The sequence below is a fragment of the Aspergillus versicolor genome (genome assembly GCF_001890125.1).
Source record: "Aspergillus versicolor CBS 583.65 unplaced genomic scaffold ASPVEscaffold_8, whole genome shotgun sequence".
Taxonomy (NCBI): Eukaryota; Fungi; Ascomycota; class Eurotiomycetes; order Eurotiales; family Aspergillaceae; genus Aspergillus; species Aspergillus versicolor.
This window is the reverse complement of record NW_024467531.1, coordinates 1,011,889-1,035,915: the sequence shown is the minus strand read 5'-3', so window position 1 is coordinate 1,035,915 and position 24,027 is coordinate 1,011,889. Positions and strand designations below refer to the sequence as shown.

The window sequence follows — 24,027 nt, the reverse complement described above, 5'->3', positions numbered from 1 at the left end:
CGCAATTGGAATTCAGAGGAGGCCTGCCTCGAGGATGGTTTACTTCGGGCACCAAACCTCCCGTCCATCTCGGCACGTCTCCGGTCCAGACGGACTGCCCGATGTCGTCCGCCCCGCCAGGCTGCTTCGATGGCTTTCCTATATCGGGCGTAGCAACGGCCGAGACCACCTCCGACGAGCGGACGTTGCCGGCGCCCTTGACCTTTCAGTGTGCGATATACCTCGAGGACCGGAGCTGGATGCCCCTCCAGGCCTACACCGGTGTATACTTCAAGCTTCATTGTCCCAACCACGCTACCAGTCGATCTCGCTAGACCATTTACAGTTACGCTGTTTTCCGGTCTGGAAGGGATAAAGCGTGCTTGGGCTCATGCTACTCAAATCGGAACCAGTGGTTGCGAGATGGCAGAACTGCGGCTATTTGGACCAAGCATTGACGTTGATATAAAAAGAAGAGTCATTGCACGAGTCAAGACCCAGCAGCCGAACGCCCGAAACTACGCTTAATCAATCGTGGACGGCACGAGATATACCGAGGCCAAAGCCCAGCGGCTTGGACAAGTCTTGGATCTCACTGCAGTCATCAGGACACGCTAAGAGCAAGACACAGGTCCACTGCGATTGGCGGGCTTATCCCCCCGAGGCCGCCACTCCCAGGTCAGACGGAGAAGCAGCAGGGATCACAGCCGGTACTTTGGGATTCCGCAGGAGTACTTTGCAGGAACGCAGTGATGCCCAGTTAACTGATCGAGCAGCTTCGAGCGCTGTCGTCTCTCGATTCGAGAGCGCACAAAACTGACAAAAGTACGGGTGATAGATGAAGGTTTATTAAGCTCGGATTTAGAGTGTACTCCGTTTCGAGGAAACTCTGCGCTGCTTGCCACCGTATTACCGCGTATTACATTCGAGCAGCCGTACAGAGTATATTGATGTCGCGGTGTGCTGTCCTCCGCCTCAAAATCGTCCAAAAGAGAACACAGCAAAGCGTAGATGTTCAGTGGAAATTTCAAATTTATTAAGATGAGTAGAGTTCAGCGTCGAGCTTGACGGTCAGTGCGCTTGCACAGAACTGACGGTTTTCGCTTTCTTACGGCGGGAAAGAAAAAAAAAAAAAGACCGTCTGGACAAGAGAAGAATCCGGAGTAGAATGCACCCATGCTGCGGATTAAGGTACTTCGTACTTACATGAGGGGGGTCATTTCCATTATTTTGGCTATTACCTGAATCCATAATTCATCCTTACAGCTGTTTATCATCGAGCTAAGAGTCCGCTCCGTCTGCATCATCCATCCGACTCCCCCCTCCAACACTGTCTTCACTCATTCCTCGTAGTATACCCCTCCTCTCCCTTTTCTTCTCTTCTCTCCCCTTCTCTGCGGACGCAATCCAATCCAATCCCAGTCCCAATGCGCTTCGTGGGCTGTATCTGCACGAGCCTCGTTTGCGATCCCAGCACCACGACGCCAATCTAGCTGGAGCTCATCCTGGGCTACCCCCACAAAGATAAGAAAAAAAAGGCACAACCCGGAAAACCCCAGGCTTGGAGCAACTGCCGAAATCCAGAGCATCAAATATACCAAAAAAAAAAAAAAAAAAAATATTAAAAAAAAAAAAAAAAAAAAAACGAAGAGAAAGTAACGGCTTGAGCCGGATTGTCTGCAGTCTCCTAAATCTGTCAGAACTGGAGCAAATAAAAAAAACTAGAAGAAAAAAAAAAACTGGGGTATGCATCCCGAGTTTCAGAGGCCTGTTCATTTGGTCATTTAATAATTGTCGATTCTTTGGATGGAGTTGATCCATTGATCTCAGACTGACCCGATCCTAGTTTCCGCTCTCTTCTGCGCCTTCTTCGCATCTTCCCTGCAATTTCCAGCGCTCCAGCCATCACCGAGACGCTTGGAGCCGGCCCTGAGGCTTCTGGTCGTTAACGGCGGGTAAGTTGAATTTTCCATTCCTCGCTGTGGTCTCTCTTTCCCCAGGCTAACTGTTCCGTGCTGAAGGGGCCAATTATCGACGTCTGCTGCACGACTTCCGCTGACTCCTCCGTTCCCTCCATCTCATCCTCTCGTCGTTTCTTATCTACCACCCTCCCCTTCCCTGTCTTTCTCCCTCTCCTCCTTTTCTGGCCCTCCTTATCTGTTTTTTCTTTATCCTCCTTACGGGCTTCCAATTAGAGGAGCCCACGAGATTTCCAACCCAAGATCATGTCTGGGTTGACTCTCGGGGGAGGTTCTGGTGGCCGTGTGCGACCGACACAAGCCGCCGCCGCTGGCTTTCCCGCTACGCATGATTTCGCCGGCTTCGATCGCTCGTCCTCCTCGAAAGCCCCCTCTTCCAGCCGCCATCCCAACTTCGCTTCCCATAATTTTGCTACGCCGTCGCAGCTCTCTGACGATTTCTCTCTCGAGTCACCGTCGGACTCGGCTCAGGCCCATGACAGCCTGCTCGGAGACTCATTATTTCCGGAATGGAGAGCTGATACTCCGAAAGGGATCGACAGTCCTGATGAGATGCAGAGGAGGGATCCGTTAGCGACTCAGATATGGAAGCTTTATTCTAGAACCAAAGCTCAGTTGCCCAACCAAGAGCGCATGGAAAATTTGACTTGGCGGATGATGGCTCTGAGTTTAAGGCGTCAGGAAAGGGAACGCGCCCAGCAACAGGCCCTGTACGTCATCGTCGAGTGGTGTTTCTTATTTTCTTTTTCCTTCGCTAATCCCTTCTAGGTTCTCCAGCCAGAACAGTCCTGTTCCGGCCATGAGTGGTATTGCTCAGCTCCGTCTCTCCGATCGTGCCTCCAATGCCCCGGCCCATACTGCGGACACACTCCCCGATCCTATGAACCTTGACGATTTCATCATTCCGTTTTCTCCTCCCGACCACCCCTCCCCTCCAACCACGAAACTCTCGGAGCCGACGCCTGGCGCTATCCCTATCAAGTCTCGCAGGGATCAACCCGAGTCTGAGGCCACTCCCGTACCTGCATCGTTCCCTCACCCCCCTCAGGACCAGCGGAGGGATAGTGAGTTTGGTTACGTGCCGCGCAGAGTTCGCAAGACGAGCGTCGACGAGCGTCAGTTCTTCAACCTGCAGATTCCTTCCCGCAAGCGGCCGGCAGAGTCATCTCCTCACGTGCCACCCTTGTCTAACAATCTGTTGGCTCATGACCCGGATTTTGCGCATGCTGTGCCGGAGTATACCTTGGACTCTTCGCACGGGTTTTCTCTGCATAACCAAGTGAACAGTCAGAATCTCGCTAGCGCTCACAACCACCACACTTCTCCGGGTATGGCATTTGCGCTAGATAGCTTCAACCTCGGCGATGATCCCATTCTTTCATCTGCAGGGCCTTATCAACAGCAATTTGCCTTTCCGCCGAGCGATTCGCCAATGACTACTGGAAATCCTTTTGCCAACCTCTACGCTCAAACTCCGATCGCCTCGTCGCTGAACTCAACCGACTTCTTCTCTCCTCCACCTTCTGGATACCAGTCGACTGCGTCGACTCCACAACCCGGTTACGATGGCGAACACTCCAAGTACTTCGATATGCCTGCTGATACACGGGCGCAGCGCAGAGTTCCCAACTATGTTACTCAGCGGTCGTCAAATCTTTCTGCGTCCCTGCAACCCCGATATATGTATAACCAGGGAAGTTCATCCCAGGATGTTTCACATCAAACTGGGCAAATGAGCAATCAGTCGTTCTCGATCCCCCAGCATGTTGATCCAAACCAGGTGTTGAATCCGAATGATTTCAATGGGAACAACTCTGCTATGTTCACCTTTGGTGCAGACTCTGATAACGAGGATGAGGATGACGGGGGCCAGTTCAGGAGCGGTGGATTGGCGATGCCCGCCGAGTTTGGCGACGAAACCATCGGTGATCTGAATGGCAATATGCCGTGGGATACATCCTATCCCAGTTCGTTCCAATCGCTACCTGGTTTTACCCCCCAGCATCGGAAGCACGTCACCATCGGGTCGGCCGATATGATAGACGCCCCCGGAGAGTGGAACCAGAGTGGGAGCTTGGGGCGAACTCATGGATCGGTTGCGTCCGTCAGTGAGGTTCGCAATCGGGATCAAGATCCACGAAGACAAAAGATTGCTCGCACAACATCCACTCCGAACACGGCCCAGCTGCTACGCCAGAGCATGGCATCGCCGCAGACCTCGCATACCTCCCCCAACACTCCACCCGAGTCGGGTCTGAGCAGTGCTGCGCCATCCCGCCCGGCTAGTCCAGGTGGGACCAAGAATGGTGAGCAGAGCGGTCCAACCACATGTACCAACTGTTTCACGCAGACTACGCCACTCTGGCGGCGTAACCCAGAAGGCCAACCATTGTGCAATGCATGTGGTCTGTTCCTCAAACTGCATGGCGTGGTACGACCACTATCGCTTAAGACCGATGTAATCAAGAAACGTAACCGCAACAGTGCCAATACCATTGCTGTTGGGTCCTCGCGGGTATCCAAGAAATCTTCACGCAAGAACTCGGTTCAACAAGCGCCTCAATCCTTGCCAATCTCCAGTCGAGCTCAAAGCAACACCGCATCCGAGTCTCCTCCCGCAATGCCGGGTAATTCATCCAGTCGAGGGCCCGGAGTCGTTCCTATTGCGGCTGCGCCGCCTAAATCTAACCCAACAACTACGTCTCCAGGCACACCTAATGCTCGCCCGGCGGTCCAAGTGGCGCCAAAACGCCAGCGTCGCTTGGAGAGAGCTTCCGAAGCTGATGCAGCTGATGATGCCAGTCGACCGAGCAACTCATCTGGTGGAAGATCCAAGGTTGTTCCGCTGGCTCCGGCCATGCCTCCAGCAGCAGTTAACCCGGCCAACCACAGCATTGCTGCCGGTCAAGGAGCCAGCCAAGAGTGGGAGTGGTTGACTATGAGTTTGTAGGGTGTTCCGCGTATTCTTACCTGCAGCTGCTCATGATTGTGTTGTTGTTTATCCTTATATTCTTTTCTTTTCTTTTCTTTTCCTTGCCTTTTTTCTGCCCTTCCGCGATGATATTTTTTATGCGACATATAGACCTGATGACCATTACTGAGCTGGGATTCTCGCTAGAGCAGGCGTTTGATGATACGAGGCGGAACTGACGGCTAAAAATGGCTTTACACCGCTGATTAATGGTTGACGAGTGATGCAATTTTCGGTTCGGTTATTTGTCGACGAGTCTTTCCTTACCTCTAATTTGCAGGTTGACGAGAATACTCGGGGATGGACCGGAATACGCAAACGTCTGTCTCTGGGAAGATGTCATTTCAGCTATGTTTGTGTGCTTGACTTGTGATTTCTGCTTGATACAACCGCGTCTGTCCGGAACCTGGCCTTCGTCTGTTTGTTTTTTGTTTTTGCTTTTCTCCATTTCTCTCTGTTCTTATTTGCATTCGAGGCCAAGGCCGGGCAGAAGTGCGCATCTCTTTGATTTAGTCATTAATAGATTATTGATTGCACAATGGTTGATCCCATTAAAATTGTACTGAGTAATTGAGTAGTTCATAGTTGGCCAATGAGCGACTGCAGAACATGCAATGCACGTGATCACACGTGATAATATAAAATTTCCAAAGCATCGACCATTCAAGAATCGATTCCTTCACCATAACGACAACACTCACGTCCAATTGAAAAGAGTACTTTGAACGTTTCCGGCACAATTCACTCGCATTCAGGCTTTCCAAACTTAATATCGACCCGCCCCGTCGTAACCCCGAAATCGGCAAATAGCCAACATGGGCGCCAGTACCAAGAGAAAGAAGGAGAAGCAGCAGGACTTCCAGGTATGTCATCGAGATCTTTTATAAAATAATTCCATGCTCATACAATCCTAGAAACCAAAACTCAAGGTCGGCAAAGCAAAGGCCAAGCCAGACAATTTCACAGACACGAGTTTTAAGTCTAAATGTATGCATGCCGCCTTATCCAATCCTCTCTCCGGCATGATATTTCATGTTCAGTATCGCCATCATCTCAATCAACGGCTCATTTGAACCTTTACTTGAGGCTTTGCGCGAGAGAACCCGAAGAAAAAAGAAAATCCAGGCTAACAACCCACAGCAATAACGCTAAACCAACAATCTCTAACCCTAAGCGCCCCTTCCACCACTTCCCAATTCACGCACCACCTCTCCCTGCTCTCCTCAAAATCAGACTCTCAACGCCGCGACTCCATAGCCCACCTCACTACCTCAATCCAATCAAAACCAACCTCCTCCCCCCTCCCCCACCCTGTAAGTGTCATCCTGCCCCCTCTCCTCCCACTCATCCTCGACTCCAACGCAGCAGTACGAGGTAACCTCCTCAAACTCCTGCGCGTGCTACCCGAGCACGACGTCCGCGACCACGTCACACAGCTCATGCCGTATATCCGCGCCGGGATGACACATCTCGCAGCCGAGGTGCGGCTCAGCAGCGTGGAGATCCTGGGGTGGTTGCTTTCTGTTGCGGGCGAGGAGGTTGTCGGAGTTGCGGGCGGCTGGGTGAAGACGCTGAATTGCTTCTTGTCTGTGCTGGGGTGGCATGTGCAGGCGGCGGATTCGAAATGGACATCTGCCAAGCCGATCCCCTCTGGTTCAGGACCTGGGTCTGGGTCTGGTGCGAAATCGTCATTCGGGAAGGCCGGTGCGAAGGGACGACCGCAGGTGCGGTTTTTGGCTGTCCTTGCGGAGTTTCTGGATGCGGGAATTGGATCTGAGGATTCGTCTATGGAGGATGGGGATGATGAGAGTCGGTATCTGTTTGGTGGCGAGGCGGCGTTCCCTATTGTGCAGTTCCAGTCGCAGATGATACCGAGCTCTGTGGCGGCGCCGTACCTGTACCTGAATTTGTTTGGGGCGCCGCGGGATGAGGAGGGGGAAATGTATGAGACGAGGGAGGATCGGTGGAGAGTGTTTGAGAGCAGGGGATTTCTGGCTGCGGTGGAGAGGGGCGTTGAGGGCGCGCGGAGCGAGGGGGGTGAAGTTGGGAGGGCGAGCGCTGGGGTTACGAAGGTGTTAGCTGAGGCGAAGGCTGGGTTGTAACCTCTGTCTCGTGGTTGAGTCGAGGCTGAGACGACTATTCTACCAGTTCAAGCTGTCATGGACCTGCTTTGTGCTTGTTCGGTGGGAATCAAGTGGCAACATTCCCTAGGATTCTCATCCATTGCAAAGCGAAAGATATCTCCAGGACGTTGCCTCAACACACATGAGCATCGGCCAGAATTGAAGTCATGCAATCGATTCGAGAATACCCCCAGGGTTTCATCTATTGCCCTCCAAACCAATTCAGCCGCTCCGATGGCCTCACTCCATTGATATACGCAGAAGCCACGGGCCATTGGAATACCAATTCACTCTGTATATAGATATCAAAATACAAGTCTTAATCATAAACAGTCCAACGATTAAACCCCAGACCCCTTCTCCTTCCCTCCGTCCCCATTCCCAATATTAACCTTCTCTCCACCTTCTAAACCGTCCACCTCCCTAGCCTCATAAACCTCATCCGCCAAAATCGCCCTATCGACCAACGCCTCTTTCACCGGAAACGCCCACGATAGGAAAACATAAACCACACTCGTCCCTACAAACCCCAACAACCACCCAAACTGATACGGATGAATGCCCTTCCCCACTCCAATCTTCTCATTGACGGAATTAATCAGTCCAGGCAGGGAGGGAACAACACCAGCAAGGAACGCCACGACTGCTCGCCAATTCACCAACCACCTACTCCCATACCGATACACCGGATTCTCAGGCTGGTACAGCGCAAGCGTATCATATTTCATCCCTTTCACCAGCCAAAAGTCCCAGAGCATGATCGCCGCAATGGGGCCGAGGAAGACCGCATAAGCAGACATGAAGTTCAGGAAGTTGCCAGCCGAGGCAAGGATCTTCCAGGGTACAAGCGCCCAGCTCAGCATGCCACAAATAATCTGGCCACGTCGGAGATTCACGTTCTGCGGTAGCAAGGCCATCAGGTCGTTTGCGGCGGAGATGGAATTCGCGCTGATGTTTACGCCGAGAGAGGCGAGGGCGAAGGAGAATGCGGCAAAGAAACGCGCAGCGCGGCTAGACCAGTAGCTTATTAGCACCAGGGGGTCCCAGGGGATGGAGGGGGTTGAGTAGCGCGACCAGCCTGCGGAAGAGGCGACGATGCCGATGAAGGAGATGAAGGTAAAGATTATGGGGAGAAGGGGGATGTAGAGGAGTTGCCATTTGGGGGAGACGCGGGAGTAGCGGGAGAAGTCTGACTGATAGCAAGCAAGCAACACATTAGCATGCAAACTGTCATGGGGTTAGGGCTAGGTAAGTAGTAGATAGATACCTGGTTAACGCTAAGAGTAGCATAATTCCCCAGCACAGAGGTCATACTAGCCAAAAACACCCAAGAGTACTGACTCCCCTGGGCAGAGGGCTTCTGGTCAAAAACCGGTCCCGGCCCTTCAACGACAAGTGCCCAAATAAAGATCGCAATCCAAGCCACGGGGACAATAATACTCTTCGCAACGAAGAGCCAACGCGCCTTGTTCGGATGCACGCAAAGAAACGGGAACTGCACGAGGAAGAAAATCAAGTACGCGACCATCGTATTCGACTCAATGCCCTGGTCTTCAGGGATCGCATTGTGCATTGTCAAAAATGAAGGCCAGATCGCGCCAATCATCGCCTTAATAGCATTTGCACCGTTGACGTTCTGGATCGCGAACCAGAAGACGGCGAGGATCACACGTGATAGGATGGCGATGTACGAGCCCCAAAAGCCCCAGCTTGCGCGAGCAATAACGGGGAAGGGGATGTGGTAGATTGAACCGACGGCGCCATTGGCAGCGATGACGAAGGAGATGATGAAGAAGGAGAGGGCGACGATACCGAGCGATTCGCGCCAGGAGAGGCCGACGGCGATGATGCTCGATGCGAACTGCCAGGTTGCGGCGTTGAAGGCGTCAGAGATCCAGTATGCTATTGCGGACAGAGTATCAATAGTTGAACGAATGGCTCAAGCACTCCGTTGGGGCCTCGAAGAGAAATGTGGGGGGATACCGAGAAAGCTAAGAGGACCCCAGAGTCGCCCAGCGCGGGGAACAGGGTCCAGGTCGAGATTCGTCCAGCGCGCATTGCCACTGGCGAATGTAGACTGCGACTGTGCGACGCGAAGATGGAGCTGAGGGTGAGGGAACTTCATCGTGCGAGGCAGATGCAGGTTGCTCGGATTTGCATTTCAGAGAGGGACAGCTGGGAAAAAGGCCTGATCAGCCCATTGGCGAACGGGGTTGCATGCACGATAAGCAATTAAGCACAGAGATAAAAGTGATAGCCCCTGCGGCTGCTGCCATTGGTGCCCTCATCCCTCAGTCTCTCGGCTTATCTTAGGGACAATATAATCCATTATTGTTCTTGCTCGTAACTATTCATGATATCCACAGTTGGATGTTAATATAATGTGGTCTTGGTGATATCACCAGCCAGCCAGTCCTCGCATTTCCCCAGCCGCCCCATTCGGGCAGACTCAACGACAGGTCACCATCACACACTGCATCGCTCCAACCCACAACCCCTTGCTCGCTTTAGAATGCATCATCTAATTTTCGCCGGGGAGCCGAACATCCTCCCACCCCCTCCCATCGCCAACTCCCGGCAGGCTACCCTTGCGCCGAATCCCGTTCCACTCCGTCATGTTCATCCACCCAATCTGCTGGAATCCACCAAAGCCTCCAATCCAGTATACATGCGTGACCACCATCTTGGCCCAGTAGCTCGAGTGCGGCGACCCGATCCGTCCGGGGAGCCAAACCTTCGAGTCGGGGTGGGCAGCCACATAGCAATCTCGCAGCGCCGCCTCCGTGCCCGACGGCACAGGTGTCTCAAACGACTCGATGTACCCCAACAGCGTGACGCGGGGGAGACCGGCCTCGCTGAGCGGGAAGCCCGGGAAGACAGGCTTAGTGTTGTTCAGGTGATCCCACCAGTCGATAGAGAGACTGATATTTGACCCAGCGGCAGTGTTACGGAAGGTGGTTGCAACGCGGAGGGCAAGGAATGTTGGGCTTCCATCTCCTCCATTTCCAGTATCAGAGGGCAGCGCTTCGTCACAGTCGGCAAAGTATTCTTTCAGGCTGATGGACTGGCCAGCAACGCTTTCTGGGGCGTGGCTTCGGGGCGGCAGAGAGTCTGGGAAAATGGTTGAGGCGACGCCAGATTTAGAGAGAGCAAGGAGTCGCCGGGCCATTAAAGTCGAGGTCCACCATGAAGGTGGTAGGATGGATGACACCTCCATCTCCTCCGCCGACCCGGGGTCCACCGAGATAAAATCACCCTCTTCGGTCGGAACGTATGGTGAGGAGTCCTGGGTTTCAGCCATCACGGCTTGGCCGGACCCTTCGACATTGAAGGGGGTCAAGGGTGTTGCGAGGACTCCTTGAGACAGAGCTCCAAGCATAAAGAGTCCGTAGACCAACTTCGCGATCGGGGAAGGAGCCATAGTGGGCTATCGTTGTCTTTGAGACGCTCGGGGGCTAAAACAAACGGAAAGTCTCCGAAAAATGAAATCTCTCAGCAAAAACAGTCAAAGAATGGTATCCTCAACGCTCTTACTGGCATTTACGGAACCGGGGAAGGGGGGCGGAGAGAAGAAATGAGGGGAAACTTGGGAAAAAGCGCGTGGGCAGGGCCTTGTGAATGGAATCCCGAGCACATTACCCCTCTAGGCCTAGTCCCGGTGTGGTCTGATCTTATCAGATCGTGCTACTCCTAAACTGGCTACTCTACTTTCAGTCATGTGATGGACAAATAATAATGTTTATGTAATCAGATTATGGCTTCGCTGCCGAGCCGCCTGTTCAAGCATAAGGCCTCTTTTCTGCCTCAGGCGCACTTTGATCGCCACCCTCCTCGTCGGAAACCGGAGTGACTCACCTTTTGGGGCAATTTTTTGGTGCAATCGGGACCTGAGACGATCCCCCCCGATGCCGGCTGAATCGAAACCGGGCACAGGGCCAGTGAGTCATAAAGGCTCAGCAGGTTAGTCTCATGCTACCAAAGATAGAAGTGGGGGGAGGAGAGGCATCACCTGAGTAGTGAGAGGCTCAGTTACCAGAGCATCGGCAGCTCTTGAGCTTGCGGCCTATCGTTAACAATTCGGGCGTCCAGCCAGCCTCAGCTGAATAGCGTAACCCGTGGATCAGAAGCCTCGTCCAAACGTCAAAGGGGGAGCCGAGGGATTGTTCGTTCGTCATGAGGGGAGAAATGAAACTCCTGCTTACTTGTAAAAAGAGAATAACGACTTATGAAATGGGAACCAGGTGGACTTGGCATCTAATATCAAACAAGAATAGAATAAAGAATCACAAATCACATTTCAAGAAAACAAAACCCGTCGAGACTCCGAGGGACACCAGTAAACTCCACCTGATTGCAATATGCAATCCTATCCCCTACTCCATGGATGAGATGACGAGAATAAGAGATACTCCCCGGTCGGGGAAAGATCAGAATTGCACGCGCGCAAATCAATCCATTCCATTTCCTTCCAATCACTCCAGTTCGTATGATATGAACAGATCAAGCAAGTAGGTGACATCAAAGAAAATGACAAAGAGTGCAGTGGTCCTCCCCAACATACATCATACACCAGTGAGCTGGACCAGGCTCACTGAACATAGGTCAAAGTCATTATAAACTCCCATCTCCGAAGCCCAACAACGGTAGTAAGGGTATATACAATGGGTAGAAAAAAGGACACGCTTTTTTCCCGTTGCGATTATAGACCTCGAAGCTCGTAAAGAACTGTTTCGACCTTTGCCCTTTTGCGCCGCTGAAAATTTGCAGAAAGAGAGCAACTCGGTCGACGAGTCGTAGAAGCCGGCACCAAATAAAAATTATGCAATAGGTGGTGTGAATAATAGCAACTTTTCCTTGTTACAGAAAAGAAACGCAGAAAGGTAAACCCGGGTTTCAAACAGGACCAAGAGCGCAGGGGAAACGAGAGCATTTGTGACAAACCCCTCCCAGTCATGTCAGTAGTCCACGCGCAACGCTGGGTGTAGAGCGATCTTTCTCGCTTCACTCCCACAGCAAGCACGCTTCATTCCAGCTGGACCAGACAACGGGACACCAAAACCCAAAGCGCTCAGTGAAGGGAGCGACGGCGAAGGGTCTACAGACTGCTGAGACATGCGGAGCAAGTCCGCCATGTTACCGTCCGGAAGAACAGCTCCTTCCGGAGCAGTGTCGGAATGCATCAAATGTCGCACATGTTGTTGTAGCTGCAGATCATCAGATCCAGTCCGGCCACGTTTCCGGCACTGGCGTCGTTGTGAGGCTTGACCGGTCGACTTCTGTGGATGAGACGCGACGCCCGACAGCTGGCACAAGCTTTGTGCAGCTTCATGAGTCGATGTCATATCCGACGGGGGCTCAGTCGAGAAGCCAGAAATTTCTCGAACTCGCCGCGAGTATGTCTCTGGCGAGCTAGGCACATCGCTATTATAAGACTCGTCAGTAGGCGAGGCCATGGGCATGTGTTTCCGGGTCCCCTTTATCGAGTTGCCAGTGCATCGCAAAGTCGCTTGCATAGCTAAGCTAGGCAGAGCCGGCGCACTAGTCCCACAAGACCCGGAGGACAAGGAAGAGCGAGAGGACTGAGAGGACAAGGTTGAGACATCCGAGACCATCGACTCCGGTGATGATGCAGATGACGTCGAGCGGGCCAATGACGAACGACGCATAAATGTCGGGAAGCTATCTAGTGCGCTGCTAGCCTTTGAGCAAAGCGACGGACGCTGGTCATATATGGACCGCGCGGTACACATACTCTGGGACATGGCAGCACACATTTGACGTCGGTAAGAGGGGCGGCTAGCACTCGCTGCAGGAGTGGAAGCATTGCTCGGCTGGGGGGTCAACTGTGGGGTTGGCAGCAAAGGAAGTCGAGGAATTGAGGGCAGGGATGGGAGAGAATTGTCCGATCGGTTGAATTCCGGAATCTGAGCAATGGAAGGAAGCGATGTAGGCTCTGCATTAACCGAATGAGGATAAGTCGGTGCCCGCGTGCAGGCACTGCGAGGCGATGGGGAGTTTGATGCAAAGCCACCCTCAAATCCTCCCACGCTCGTAGGAGTCGTAGGCTCGTTGTCAATTTCCTCCAACTCGGGCGTGAGTCTAGGAATGACGGTGCGCCAGGATTGCCCGTCGAGGGCGAGCATATTACCAGCGCCGGGAGTGTACTTCAGAACGATGTCCGTCCACCGTTGGAAAGTGGCTTCGGAGATGTGAAGCTTCCAGTCAACAGCTTCCAGGAACATCAACTCGTTCTGATTTATTTCAGTCGTGTTCAGACCAGATATCTTGCTCCAAGCACGAGCGGAATAGTTGCGGTCCTGAAGATATTTTGACGCAAGGATCAAAGCCGCCAAGAACATGCGTCGGCCACACTGCATGGCCCGGCAAACCGGCTTAGCTCGCGACTGATCCTGCGTCTGTTCTGGGTTTGGCACGTGTGACTTGATTTTAATCAAATAGTAGAGGGCAACTTGCAACGTGCTGTAGCTAGTCCGCGAACGACGAAGTGTTTCTTGGATGAAGGTCCGAAGAGGCAAAACACCCTTACATCCTGTATTTGAATCACTCCTAAGGGAGACCGCGGATAATGGCCAAATGATTTCGACGATCAATGACGCAGTGTCTTTACATAGGGGAGGTAAAAGATTTAGCGACTTTTCACCCAATAAAAGAAAAAAAAAAAAAATTGTTCCTTCACTCACCGACAAGATTATCGACAAAATTGACCTTCCGCTCAGATTGCCGTAAAAGACAAGGCGGAGGGCGCGTGCATGATGCGCCGTTAGACTGCAAGCCACTGCTGGTACGTCGAGGATGCTTGCGCAGCTCCGGCGGAACAGCGGCATCAGCAGTAGTTGGGGCGTTGCCCCTGAAACAACCACGCACACCACCGGTGGCACCTAATCCTCTCCCCCCGGCATGGTATTCACCTTCATTCTCCCAGATGACATCAACAGAGCTTGTCGACGTCGAAGAGTTGGAGCTTTTGGTGGATACCGCATCTAATGAGAAAACCGAAGAGGAAGAGGAGGATGCCGAAGACGAGATCGACGAGGCATATGGATGCGCATAAGGCGCTTTGTATTGAATGCTTTGGTTTGAGTCTCTCAAACCTAACACGTCAATCGCGTTCATATCCGAGATTCTGTAGCGTCTCGCGACCCGAGTACCCACAAAATATGTCTGCTAAAGGGGGACTTTCGTCGTTGTAGAACCAACAGTCGAATATGGTGATGGCGATGTGGAGAAGTTATTGTAACCGTGAGTTTGTCAGAAATACCGTTATGCAATTAACCGTGAACGAGAAGCGATAAGACAAGAAACCGTCTTGATTTCGCAGGCGACGGCGAGCCTAAGAGCGATAATACTCCAGTTTGTATTAGAGTATCAAGATAGGATAAGGAAGATTAGGTAGTTGGATGCAAAGTCACCCAACAAAAGTCGTGGCGATTAGGTAGAATATGTAGTCGAAGTCGGAAGAGAAGAACGTGGCAACGAAGTGAAAGGATTCACTGTCTAATGTTCCGGTCACCGATTGTAGAGTCCAAGTAGATCAAGCCGGGGAATATAGTGAGATGGCAAAGAGACACGTCGGTAGTGACTCTTTCAAAGACAGATGTTGTATGGAATATGACTCAGTAAGAGACAGCAACCATGTCAGAAGAGGCTGGAAGATCTGGGGTAATGGATTCTGCAATCAAGGTGACCGGAACAAGAGACGAGGCAACAGGGTACATTGTGACCGAGAGGGGAATGTGAAGTTATAGAAGCGAGCCGATAGAACGGCGGACCGACGAAGCAAGCAGGCAGGTACGGTGTCGTCCGGCGCTTGTCCAGGCAGTCAGCTGTTTATCGGGAGGCAAACACGAGGTCAAGCGAGAAGGAAGAGTGTGTCGTTATGAGGCTCGATTAGGCTGATGTGAGGAAGAACTAGTCAGCAAAGAGATTCTTCCGAATTTATGGATCCTTTGGCGCCTGGTTATGACTCTAACGTGTGAAGGCGAACGGGTAGAAACCAAGGGTCCGCCGTCTGGTGACTATACGGGGAGGGCGGCGGAGTCCAAGACAAATGACTAACTTGCGGACCCAGTGAAAAACAAAGGAGAAAAAGAGATAATGGTTGGGTTAGGCAGGAAAGAGAGAGAGAGAGAGAGCTGGACAGAAGGGTGGCACAGGAGGGACAATAAGAAACAGCGATTCGCAAGACAGTCAAGATCAGAGGGTTACTCACCGTGGAGTGGCAAGAGTGGCGGAACTGAGGGAGAGAGCGGATGCAGGGACCACCGAGATGGCGAGACCAGGAGAACAGAAATAGCAGGGCCAACTATACAGACGCCAGAATATTCATCAAGAAAGGTAGAAGTGTCGAAAAAAGAGGCTTTTAAAAAGAATAAAGATAGAAGGGCAGAGGGAGTCAGTTCAGCCCTGGGGAGAGAAAAGAGGAAGAGGGAGAGAGGATCGGGAAGGCAGAGAGAGCAGCCGGCGACGGCGACGGCAGCAGAATGAGACTCTGGGACGGGTGCGGATGTCGATGACTCGTTCGTCTTCACCCCCGACCTGAGATAGCAACACAGCCCGACCTGGTGCTTTTCGTTCTATAATTATTCAATCTTAATCTTAACTTATAATTTATTCATTATTTTCATCCCCTTTCCCTGAGGTCTGTCTTCCCGTCCCAACAGCCAGCGCTTTGTGCCATGCAACTTTTTGACTTTTCCCTTGTACTTTATTGAAATGACTAACAGAATGCTGGCTACAAGTCCGGACTCCGGAAGGCTTTTAAGAGTCATTATGATAACGGGCGATAGACCGACATGGACTGATAGCGGTCTTCGTCTGTCGAGGCTAGAATCTCCTTGCCCAACCGTCAGACTCCGTCGACTATTGTCTTGTAGTCTTCTAGCCCCCAGGTCTTCTTCTTGGGGAGATTCGACTCGAATTCCACTTCCATACTTTAATCAGACTAGTAGAATAGCGCGATATCGGCTCGAACAATAGGATGCGATCGTGGTTGGACGTGCATGTATGGAATTCCGAAGAGAGTAATCCTGTCTCCATTCGCGTGCCCATCATTCGATGGAAGCAGAGAAAGAGCATGAACACCTCTGAATCCATTTCATCCAACTTCCAACCCTCCCTCACCCTGCTCCTGAATGCGGCCAGCCAGTAAGATTCGCTGTGTTTGATGCGGAGGTTGACGGCGGCCCAAACCAAAGAAAAAATTCGGTGGTCAGCCAACCACCACGGCCGGATTTGCCAGCCACGCCACCCCTTGACATCCCGTCCAAGTCAGGCTGAGCTTCGACAGAGGCAGCAACACCCAACCAGGCTGCTGCTGCCCATCCTTGTGAATTCGAGGTGGTTCTCACGTTATCATCCGAGGGTGTGAATAATTTTGATAATTAGCTTCACAGGTGGAAAGTGCCCGTGGAGATGGACGTGGAGGTCCAAAAGCCAAGGCGCTTCCGGTCGGACGCAGATTGATGACAACTGTCTGTGGAACCAACCAGGCTGCACCTTCCAAATGGGCAGCCTGCACCCAATCGAATGGTGTTCAGGAGCAGAATCAGATGCTGTGCAGGGCGCTTGACATGACTCAGATACCAGCCCTCGCCATCCTCACAACTTGCATCTTTACTCCGTACTTTGTCCGAACCCCCGTAATCACGAGAGCCAGAGGATTTACGACGACAGCTGGCATTTCCCACTGTCATTCCATCCGAGAAGCCGTGGGCCATGGGCCATGGCGTCGCGTCCCGTAAAGCTTGCTCATCATCAGTAGTATTGAACCACCAAATCATCGGATAAAAAAACCTGCCCATGTCTTCCCACGAGGCGTGCGCAGGCTGAGCAAAGGCTGGACAAATACTAAGAATAACCCCAGGCTGTCACTGCCACCGCACCATCTCCAGCCTTCGCCGGAGTTGGAGTTGAAGACGGAACTGAAGAGAAATTCCCTACTTTACCCGTGCCCCACGTACTTTGAGTCATGCCAGGACTTTCTGAAAGGCCACGCGGTCCCAGCCAATCATAATGCACTTATTCTGGATCTCTCACAAGCACCTGGTTGGCTTCCCCGCGTCAGAAACTTGGACAAACTCTCGACAACACGGTCTTGAGCAGCTGATGGAGGGGACCTTTGGCAACAAAGAGGACGAGATTTTTCACGATGCTCTAGCAAACCGGATTCTTCAATCGAGAGGCTGCCCGACAAAAAGGACGGGAATCCGGGCGGAGAGCAGTGTCTTTCCGTTCACCGGCGAATGTTCCTGAAGCGGTTTGGCTTCCTTCCTGATGAGGAAGGTGTCTGCCTATGTTCATTAATAAAGTTATGCCCCAGAGCTAGGCCATGATGAGTCAGTTTGAGTAGCATAAATTCATGTGGGGTATCTTTTCCACCACACTAGTCCAAATACGGATGGTCATCTTTTGGGCCGGCATCCATATGGCATTACACTTTCTTCCATTTAACTATCATGGTTTGCACGTTGTTTGCTTGTATGGATTGCGGACAAGTCTAAATTAACTCTTACTGAAGCCTATCTACAACTATAACAGTAACGTAGATGTTGCCGTAAATGTCGACATCACAACTTTCTTTATATATATATATTCCAGGGGCTCAACCCATCTATAGACTATGGCATTAAACTAAATACATTCATTGCGCTTATATTCAGCTTCACAATCCAAACAATTCCACACTGTCGTAAAATAACAGGTACCAACCTTGGAGGAGAAACACTACTTCAAAACGGGTATATCCCACACCAAACGAGCCATTGATAATCCCTCACCCGGAAGAATAAAGAAGAAAAGAAACGAAACCGGTTAATTAAATCATATCGTACCATTATCATTACCTCGAGGGACGCCCACCCACCCCCGTCCCCGCCGCGACACCACCCGCCGCATTCGGAGTCGCATCCTGGACAACACAAAGTAGGTACTTCCGGTCAGGTACAACCACAATCTCATGCTTCTTCGTGCGCAACCGAAGGAGCTTCACCTCATCATCGTCCTGCGCCCCCTCGCCCTCGCCCTCGCCATCTTCCCGCGTAGGCCCGGCCGCAGATCCAGAACCATTCCCTAATACTGACTCATGGATACCGTTCGACGAAGCCGCGGTCTCGCCTTGTGGGTGAGAGAGCGAAAAACTGAGATTCGAAGCGCTAGATACGAATGCGAAGATATGTGCTGCCAGAGCTTCTGCGGCGGAGGGTTGGTAGGGTTTCGTTTGTGTTGATGTAGATGTGGGAGAAGTGATGGAGGGTTGTTGGGTTTCTGCCTGTGGAGATGATGGAGCGGTGGCGGCAGCGGTGGTAGTCGATGCCTCTTCTGTGGAGGCGCCAACTGTCGTTGGGGAAGAGGCTTCGCTTCTTATAGGTTTAGGAGGGCCTAAGAGGCCCGTTGTTTGGATAATGGAGCCATCTCTGCGGGAGAGGATTAGGGTCGATTGAACCCCCGGGCGGGAAGTGAGGTGGGAGAGAAGAGCAGAGACATGTTGTGGAATTTGCGGGGACTAGTAGATGGTTTTGTCAGTATATGTTTGTTCTTTGCGAGACCCATGGTGGAGAGGGAAATGTACTGTTGTTGAGTTCGCCATTTGCTGAGTTGTTGCGGGGAGGTGACGAGAATGGTGAGTTGGTAGGGCCGCTCAGGGATGCAGCATACGCATAAAGCTTCTTTTATAGCGCTGCTTCGGGAAATTCAAAATGCTAGTTGTTGTAGAGCTCGACTCGGTTCGCCAGGATCATTTGATTGTAGGATAAATGAAGCTGCTTGTGTTGTTGTCAACAATCTCGATGATCGCCCACAATATCAGATGACTAAGCACCTTCTTTGGCTTGGCTAGGGCAAGGGGTCGAGGATTGAATACTAGTCTCCTCTTTCTTCTAGTAAAGGGACTATATTTTTTTTCCTTATGAAAGACAAAGGCACTATAACCCTATGGAATTTTGCAGATACAGAAATAAAGGAGTCTTAGATATTATGGCATCTTGAGAGAATGGAATTATTATGTACAAAGTGACTGGAGTTTGCCGAAGAAACTAGACACACTATTAGGAACACAATAAAGCGAACGGTAGTCCAAAAAGAGAAACATGGAATTAGCAGCAATGAACACCACGGTGTGTGGTCAATGGCGGAAATGAGGTAGAAAGGAAATCCAAAGTGAATGGCAGGCAACCTTAGCGAACAACAAATAAAGGTATATAGTCAACCGTCTGGCTTAAGGCTTTCTAATTCATCATTTTGGATGAATCTGAGACCCAGTTGAGATCGAATTCGTCTATAATCTCCTCCAAATCCCTGGTTTGCGTATCGCATTCTTCATCGTAACTGCATGTAGTGAACGAGTCGGGACTTGCAATCCAGCTTTCTGGACGGTAAGGGACTTTCTTATCTCGAGTGCGTTTGATGTGCTCCATCGAAGGAACTTCAGAGATAGAGGAGTTTGTTGTCGATAATGAAGATCTCCCCGTAAGAGGAGGTGCAGTGGTCGATGCTGTTGAGGTTGCTAGCAGACTGGATAAATCTTGTTTGACGCCCACATCCAAAGCCGCAAGGAGCGCCGCCTGAAGGATCTTGTTCTGGCGTTCGAGGTGCTCGATGCGTCCCTCAAGTGAAGAATTTACTTTGGGTCCTTCTTGGTGGCGACAGGACTCGTAAGGTTGGCAATCTTTTGGAGAGCGATGTTTCCCAAGGGCCTTTTCGGAATCACATCTCCTGTAATCCTGTTGTCGTTGGGCGTTGCCGGTACCCTGACGCTTCTTCAACGACCGGCCCCTCTTAGAGGTAGGCTCATCGATAATGATTGGAGTTTGTTTCCCCCGTCGGCGTTGGCCAGAGGTTTTACGCGGTGGATTCCAACAGAAGTCCCCGCCTGGACCTTCATCGTCTGACGATGGAAGAGGTATCTCGAGCGCATCAGGAACATTCGGCCCTGTGGAGTCTCGCCCACACTTTGCTTCGACGCTCCGCAAGTTATCTTTTTGTTGGCAAATGCCGTGATCCCTACCGGAAGCCGGGCGCGAAACATCCTCAAGAGCCTCGAGTGCGGTGGTCATAGTACTTGCTGGGGATGTACAAAACTGTCGGTTTTGAAAGGCATGTCGCAGGGGGTCGTTTGGTGGAGGAGACAAAGGAGGCGGCGAGGAAGGCCCAGATGAAATCTTTCTTTGATATTGACGTTGAGCTCTCATTTGGGAGTCACTCTGTGATAGTGATATCTGGCCGCGGCCATGGACCTGAGATGGAGGCTCCTCGACAGTTTTACCCTTACTTGAGCCTTTTTCCTGGCGACTCACACGCAAGTCTTTCATTATCACTGAACGAACTTTCTCTTCACGACTACGCCCGGCTTTCCCTAGAGAGCCATGGCGCGGCTGCACTGGTATTGGTGGCCCGACGGCCGTTGTATTGGTGGTTGCTGGATCCTCGATTTCGGTAACCAGCCTTGGAAATGGGGAATCACGGCCACGGGTAGGACTGTTGGTATGTTCTGAACTCTTCAGCGACGACACGCTGTTTGGGGTATTTGGAGTGAGATGCTTCGTGTCAATCTGAGCGGATTGTTGATCTAAAGACATCTTTTGATCACTGACATCATGGGATCGAATATTTGGCCCTGGTACTGAAGGCAATGGTCTGGATGGTGCTGGGATGGGAAAGACATTAATGAAACTAGGGAGCAATGACGAATGGCGGCGACTTGATTTGGATTGGGTGTTCCTAGACTTGATACTTTCCATACCATCTGCTAAAGGTCGATCCGACCCACGTGAGGAAAGCTTGGTGGATTGTCGCGCTTCTGAAATATTCTCTTGAATTCCAGGTAGGCTGTTGGTGGAACTTCTGGCCTCGATGCTACTTGACCCGAAGAAAGTAGCCAGCGCTGGGGTGCTCTGAGAGCCAGGAGTTGGCGAAAAGCATCGATTTGGGGTTGGCGACCGTCCGGCTGGAATACGTAACGTCGTTCGACTTGAAGTGCGCGGGACAACCGCATCTGGGAATAGTTTCAGTGTAGGCGAGCTCTTAGAGGTGGTTGCCGAGTTGGATGGAGGCGGTTTAGTAGTGACTGGTGTAGCGCGTTTTGGCTTCAATTCTAATGGTTGGATATCAAACTGCCTCAGTTCAGCATATTTTAGCCCATAAACGAGGCAAATTCATATAAAATTCTCACATTGCTCTTGTTACCCGAGGCCCTTGGCTGAGCAGGATGGTTGGACCTTGGGCCTGTTTGTGGTTCTTTGCCAGCCTTGCGGCTCATGTCCTCCGCGTCCGAGTTTGAAATCTTGGTTGTTGATTTAACTGGCGTATCAGGCTGTGGTACATGTTGAGCGGCGAGGGGCCCGACGGTTGCTGTCTTTCTGTGCTGCTCTGTCGGTGGCTGATAAGGAGGAGGAATGGAATCTTCGAGTGGAGAAAAGTTCACAGCAGCCTCAACGAATGATGCGAGATCACGGAGGTCGAGCGACGAGAGTTGACTGCTTGCTTTCGAACCCGGCTCATCTCTGGTTTCAAGTGGGCTCTCCAGCCATGGCTGGCCGATGGTCTCGACATCCCGTCTAGAATTTGACTTGAAACTGAGGTCCGAAACAGACTTGGAACTAGACGCAATTGAAGAAGAATTGCGCTTATGTCCCCATTTTCGGTATTGAGCTATCGGAAAGGAGCTGTTGTTGTGTAGTGTTGCCACTTGACGAGAAGCGTCCTCGGCTTTGGCGTTTGAGTCTGTGCCCTTCCTGTTGCGAAGGGCCAACCTGAGGCGCCTCTGTCCAGCTTTGATCATGTTTTTGGGCCCAATCGACTGCGACTGATCTGGAGAGAATACGTGGGCTTGGAGGAATTGAACAATCTCTGTGACATTCTCGTTGTTCGATCGCGGTTTGGGAGCGGCGCGAGAATGTATATCATCTACCATGGGCACATACTCTTGGGATTTCGGAGGCAAAGCCGACATGGTGTAATTTGCGCGTTTGGATGATTGTGAAGCGGGCCGATACATGGGAATAATTGGACTCGGTGCCTCGAGGATCCATTCGATCTCGTTGTGCTTCTGCATAAGTGTTCGAGGCTAGGGCTAAGCCACCGGGAAGATATAACCTTAGCAGCTTCGACAGGGGTATGGAAGCTCAATGTTCGACAATATCTGCAGGGCTAGCGTTTGTTCGAGTCAAGGATGTGAAGTTCTGTGCACGTTGTATTCTTTCATGGAAGTCGCCGAAAGGGGGGTGTTCGTTTGCCAAAAAGGTCGATCAGGACCATCAACGTCATGCAGGTGACCAAAAGATCCCAAAGGGGATACCAAGCATGAAGAAAAGCAAGGGAAGTCCGCGAAATGTATATTGATGTGTCGATATCTACAAACAACGAGCAAATGAGAATACAGTTCCGAGGTTTGAAAACTAATAGTCGTCGGCAGAAGAGGAAAATCTCTCGGGAAGAAGGAAGAGGATTTCTGGAGTTTAAGAAGGTGCAGCTCGGGAATCAGCACTGCCAGTGTCTTTTTTTTTTATATATATTCGGAGATATTTCATCGAATTGGCGCTTGATGCAAGAGCGCAGAAGATGCAACGCCAATTGGGACCCATATCTCGTTCTTGATAATTCGGAGATAAAGTTAGACCAAAGCAAAGCTGGTCTGCGAGGCCTTCCTGTGTGCTCGGATCTCGAGCGATCCAGGCCAGGAGGAGGGGAAGCATTGGCAATGAACTGGAGAGAGTATGCACGACTGGTGGATCTATTGATCGACTGAAGTGGAAATCAGCCTCGATTTGGACAAGGCAAAAAAAAAAAAAAAAGCAAAAGTGGACTAATAAACGTTGGCGGAAGATCCTGAATCCTGACCATCGTTTCTGTCGGACGATGAACACATCGATCGGGGTATCTACTGGCGGAGATCTCGTCAGCCGTCAAGCGAGATGATAGATGCTCGTTAGCTAGAAATGATACTCGATCTAGAAATTCGGAAGCCCGGAGATCGCCCGCGTATTTCAGAACGTCAAGTCTGCCTTCCTCAGGAGGCCTTTGCCCACATTTTTGCTCCGTCGAGAAATGGAAGAAGCCTCGCCTCTCGAAGAATAGCCCGGCTATGGGCCTGCCTCATTGCCTCATTATTCCGCCGATGCAGGTCTCAAAGAGAATGACTTGGGGCGTGGACCTGCCCCATTGAAATGACCCCTCCCATCAAGGCGATTGGATCGATGCTTAGTCTCCTGGCCGTGTAATCTTGGACCGCGAACCGTTCCCGCGTCAATGCTTTGGGCATGGGTTCCTGAAGCCGATCGATGCAAGGGGTATCTCGTATTACCCCTAAAGTCTTGTCCCTCCGGAAAACCAAGAGTGGACTATAACTAATCATATCTGTGGATGGTTCGTAATCTAGGCTACTTCTGATCCTTGAGAGGTCAATCGTTGCAAACGCAAAGGAAGAGAGACAGATGCCTTTCCTTCACAGCCAAAATAACGCTTTGGACGGCCAGACGGACGGAGGATTCCCAGTGGACGAGGATAAAGAGTGGAGTGACAGCTGCCGGGCAAGAGGCAAAGCCCGTCTGCACTTTGCTGGGGTTGAAAATGGGCAAACGCAGAGCTGGCACCAATGGGATAGTGGCAGACCAGGCATCCCCGTCATTGTGACAGATGGGCAAACAGGAGGAGCATCAGTAAATCCAGAAGAGTGGGTCCCGGGATCAGAGAGCCAGAAAAACAAATGAACGCAATAGAGGAGTGGATCGGTGTGGAAGATGGAAATGGAGGGAGAGAGGGGAGAGGTTGGAGAGGCGAAGAAAGAAAGAAAGGAGAAGGGAGGTGGCTGTTACAGATCACATTACTCCCGTTGCACACAGTCCCCGCCTTGTCTTTGTCAATTCGTTGAATACCAAGGAAAATCCCCAATATTAAGAGTCTCAACCGTTGGAGAATAGCTCGATGCAATCAAGTAAAAACTAACGGCTCGAACAATATCAAA

The 24,027-nt window shown here is 51.4% G+C and overlaps 8 protein-coding genes across 8 annotated transcripts; 2 read left to right on the top strand and 6 right to left on the bottom strand.

The window, feature by feature from the left end:
• Positions 1-1,131: 1,131 nt before the first annotated feature.
• On the bottom strand, positions 1,132-1,592 carry ASPVEDRAFT_44515 (uncharacterized protein). Its single transcript, XM_040813062.1, has one exon. It carries the CDS (start codon positions 1,566-1,568, stop codon positions 1,320-1,322), a length of 249 nt encoding a protein of 82 aa, XP_040670738.1. The 5' UTR covers positions 1,569-1,592; the 3' UTR covers positions 1,132-1,319.
• A 612-nt stretch (positions 1,593-2,204) lies between these two features.
• On the top strand, positions 2,205-4,908 carry ASPVEDRAFT_137690 (uncharacterized protein; the record flags this gene model as incomplete). Its single annotated transcript, XM_040807415.1, has 2 exons — positions 2,205-2,668; positions 2,727-4,908. The coding sequence occupies 2 exons, from the start codon at positions 2,205-2,207 to the stop codon at positions 4,906-4,908; spliced, it is 2,646 nt and encodes an 881-aa protein (XP_040670737.1).
• Positions 4,909-5,744: 836 nt separating this feature from the next.
• ASPVEDRAFT_197905 (IPI1/TEX10 family protein) lies at positions 5,745-7,413 on the top strand (the record flags this gene model as incomplete). The annotated part of the gene is made up of 3 exons (XM_040809244.1): positions 5,745-5,792; positions 5,844-5,916; positions 6,070-7,413. The coding sequence occupies 3 exons, from the start codon at positions 5,745-5,747 to the stop codon at positions 7,029-7,031; spliced, it is 1,083 nt and encodes a 360-aa protein (XP_040670736.1). The 3' UTR covers positions 7,032-7,413.
• On the bottom strand, positions 7,087-9,177 carry ASPVEDRAFT_55030 (uncharacterized protein; the record flags this gene model as incomplete). Its single annotated transcript, XM_040815007.1, has 4 exons — positions 7,087-7,104; positions 7,445-8,245; positions 8,320-8,954; positions 9,036-9,177. 4 exons carry the CDS (start codon positions 9,175-9,177, stop codon positions 7,087-7,089), a joined length of 1,596 nt encoding a protein of 531 aa, XP_040670735.1.
• Positions 9,178-9,573: 396 nt separating this feature from the next.
• ASPVEDRAFT_86340 (uncharacterized protein) lies at positions 9,574-10,473 on the bottom strand (the record flags this gene model as incomplete). The annotated part of the gene is made up of 1 exon (XM_040817828.1): positions 9,574-10,473. The coding sequence occupies one exon, from the start codon at positions 10,471-10,473 to the stop codon at positions 9,574-9,576; it is 900 nt and encodes a 299-aa protein (XP_040670734.1).
• A 1,534-nt stretch (positions 10,474-12,007) lies between these two features.
• On the bottom strand, positions 12,008-14,186 carry ASPVEDRAFT_86339 (putative G1/S-specific cyclin Pcl5; the record flags this gene model as incomplete). Its single annotated transcript, XM_040817826.1, has 2 exons — positions 12,008-13,674; positions 13,754-14,186. 2 exons carry the CDS (start codon positions 14,184-14,186, stop codon positions 12,008-12,010), a joined length of 2,100 nt encoding a protein of 699 aa, XP_040670733.1.
• A 2,273-nt stretch (positions 14,187-16,459) lies between these two features.
• ASPVEDRAFT_31391 (uncharacterized protein) lies at positions 16,460-17,042 on the bottom strand (the record flags this gene model as incomplete). The annotated part of the gene is made up of 2 exons (XM_040810469.1): positions 16,460-16,908; positions 17,033-17,042. The coding sequence occupies 2 exons, from the start codon at positions 17,040-17,042 to the stop codon at positions 16,460-16,462; spliced, it is 459 nt and encodes a 152-aa protein (XP_040670732.1).
• Positions 17,043-17,910: 868 nt separating this feature from the next.
• On the bottom strand, positions 17,911-22,017 carry ASPVEDRAFT_86338 (uncharacterized protein; the record flags this gene model as incomplete). The annotated part of the gene is made up of 3 exons (XM_040817825.1): positions 17,911-18,573; positions 19,325-21,178; positions 21,238-22,017. The coding sequence occupies 3 exons, from the start codon at positions 22,015-22,017 to the stop codon at positions 17,911-17,913; spliced, it is 3,297 nt and encodes a 1,098-aa protein (XP_040670731.1).
• Between the last annotated feature and the right edge of the window lie 2,010 nt (positions 22,018-24,027).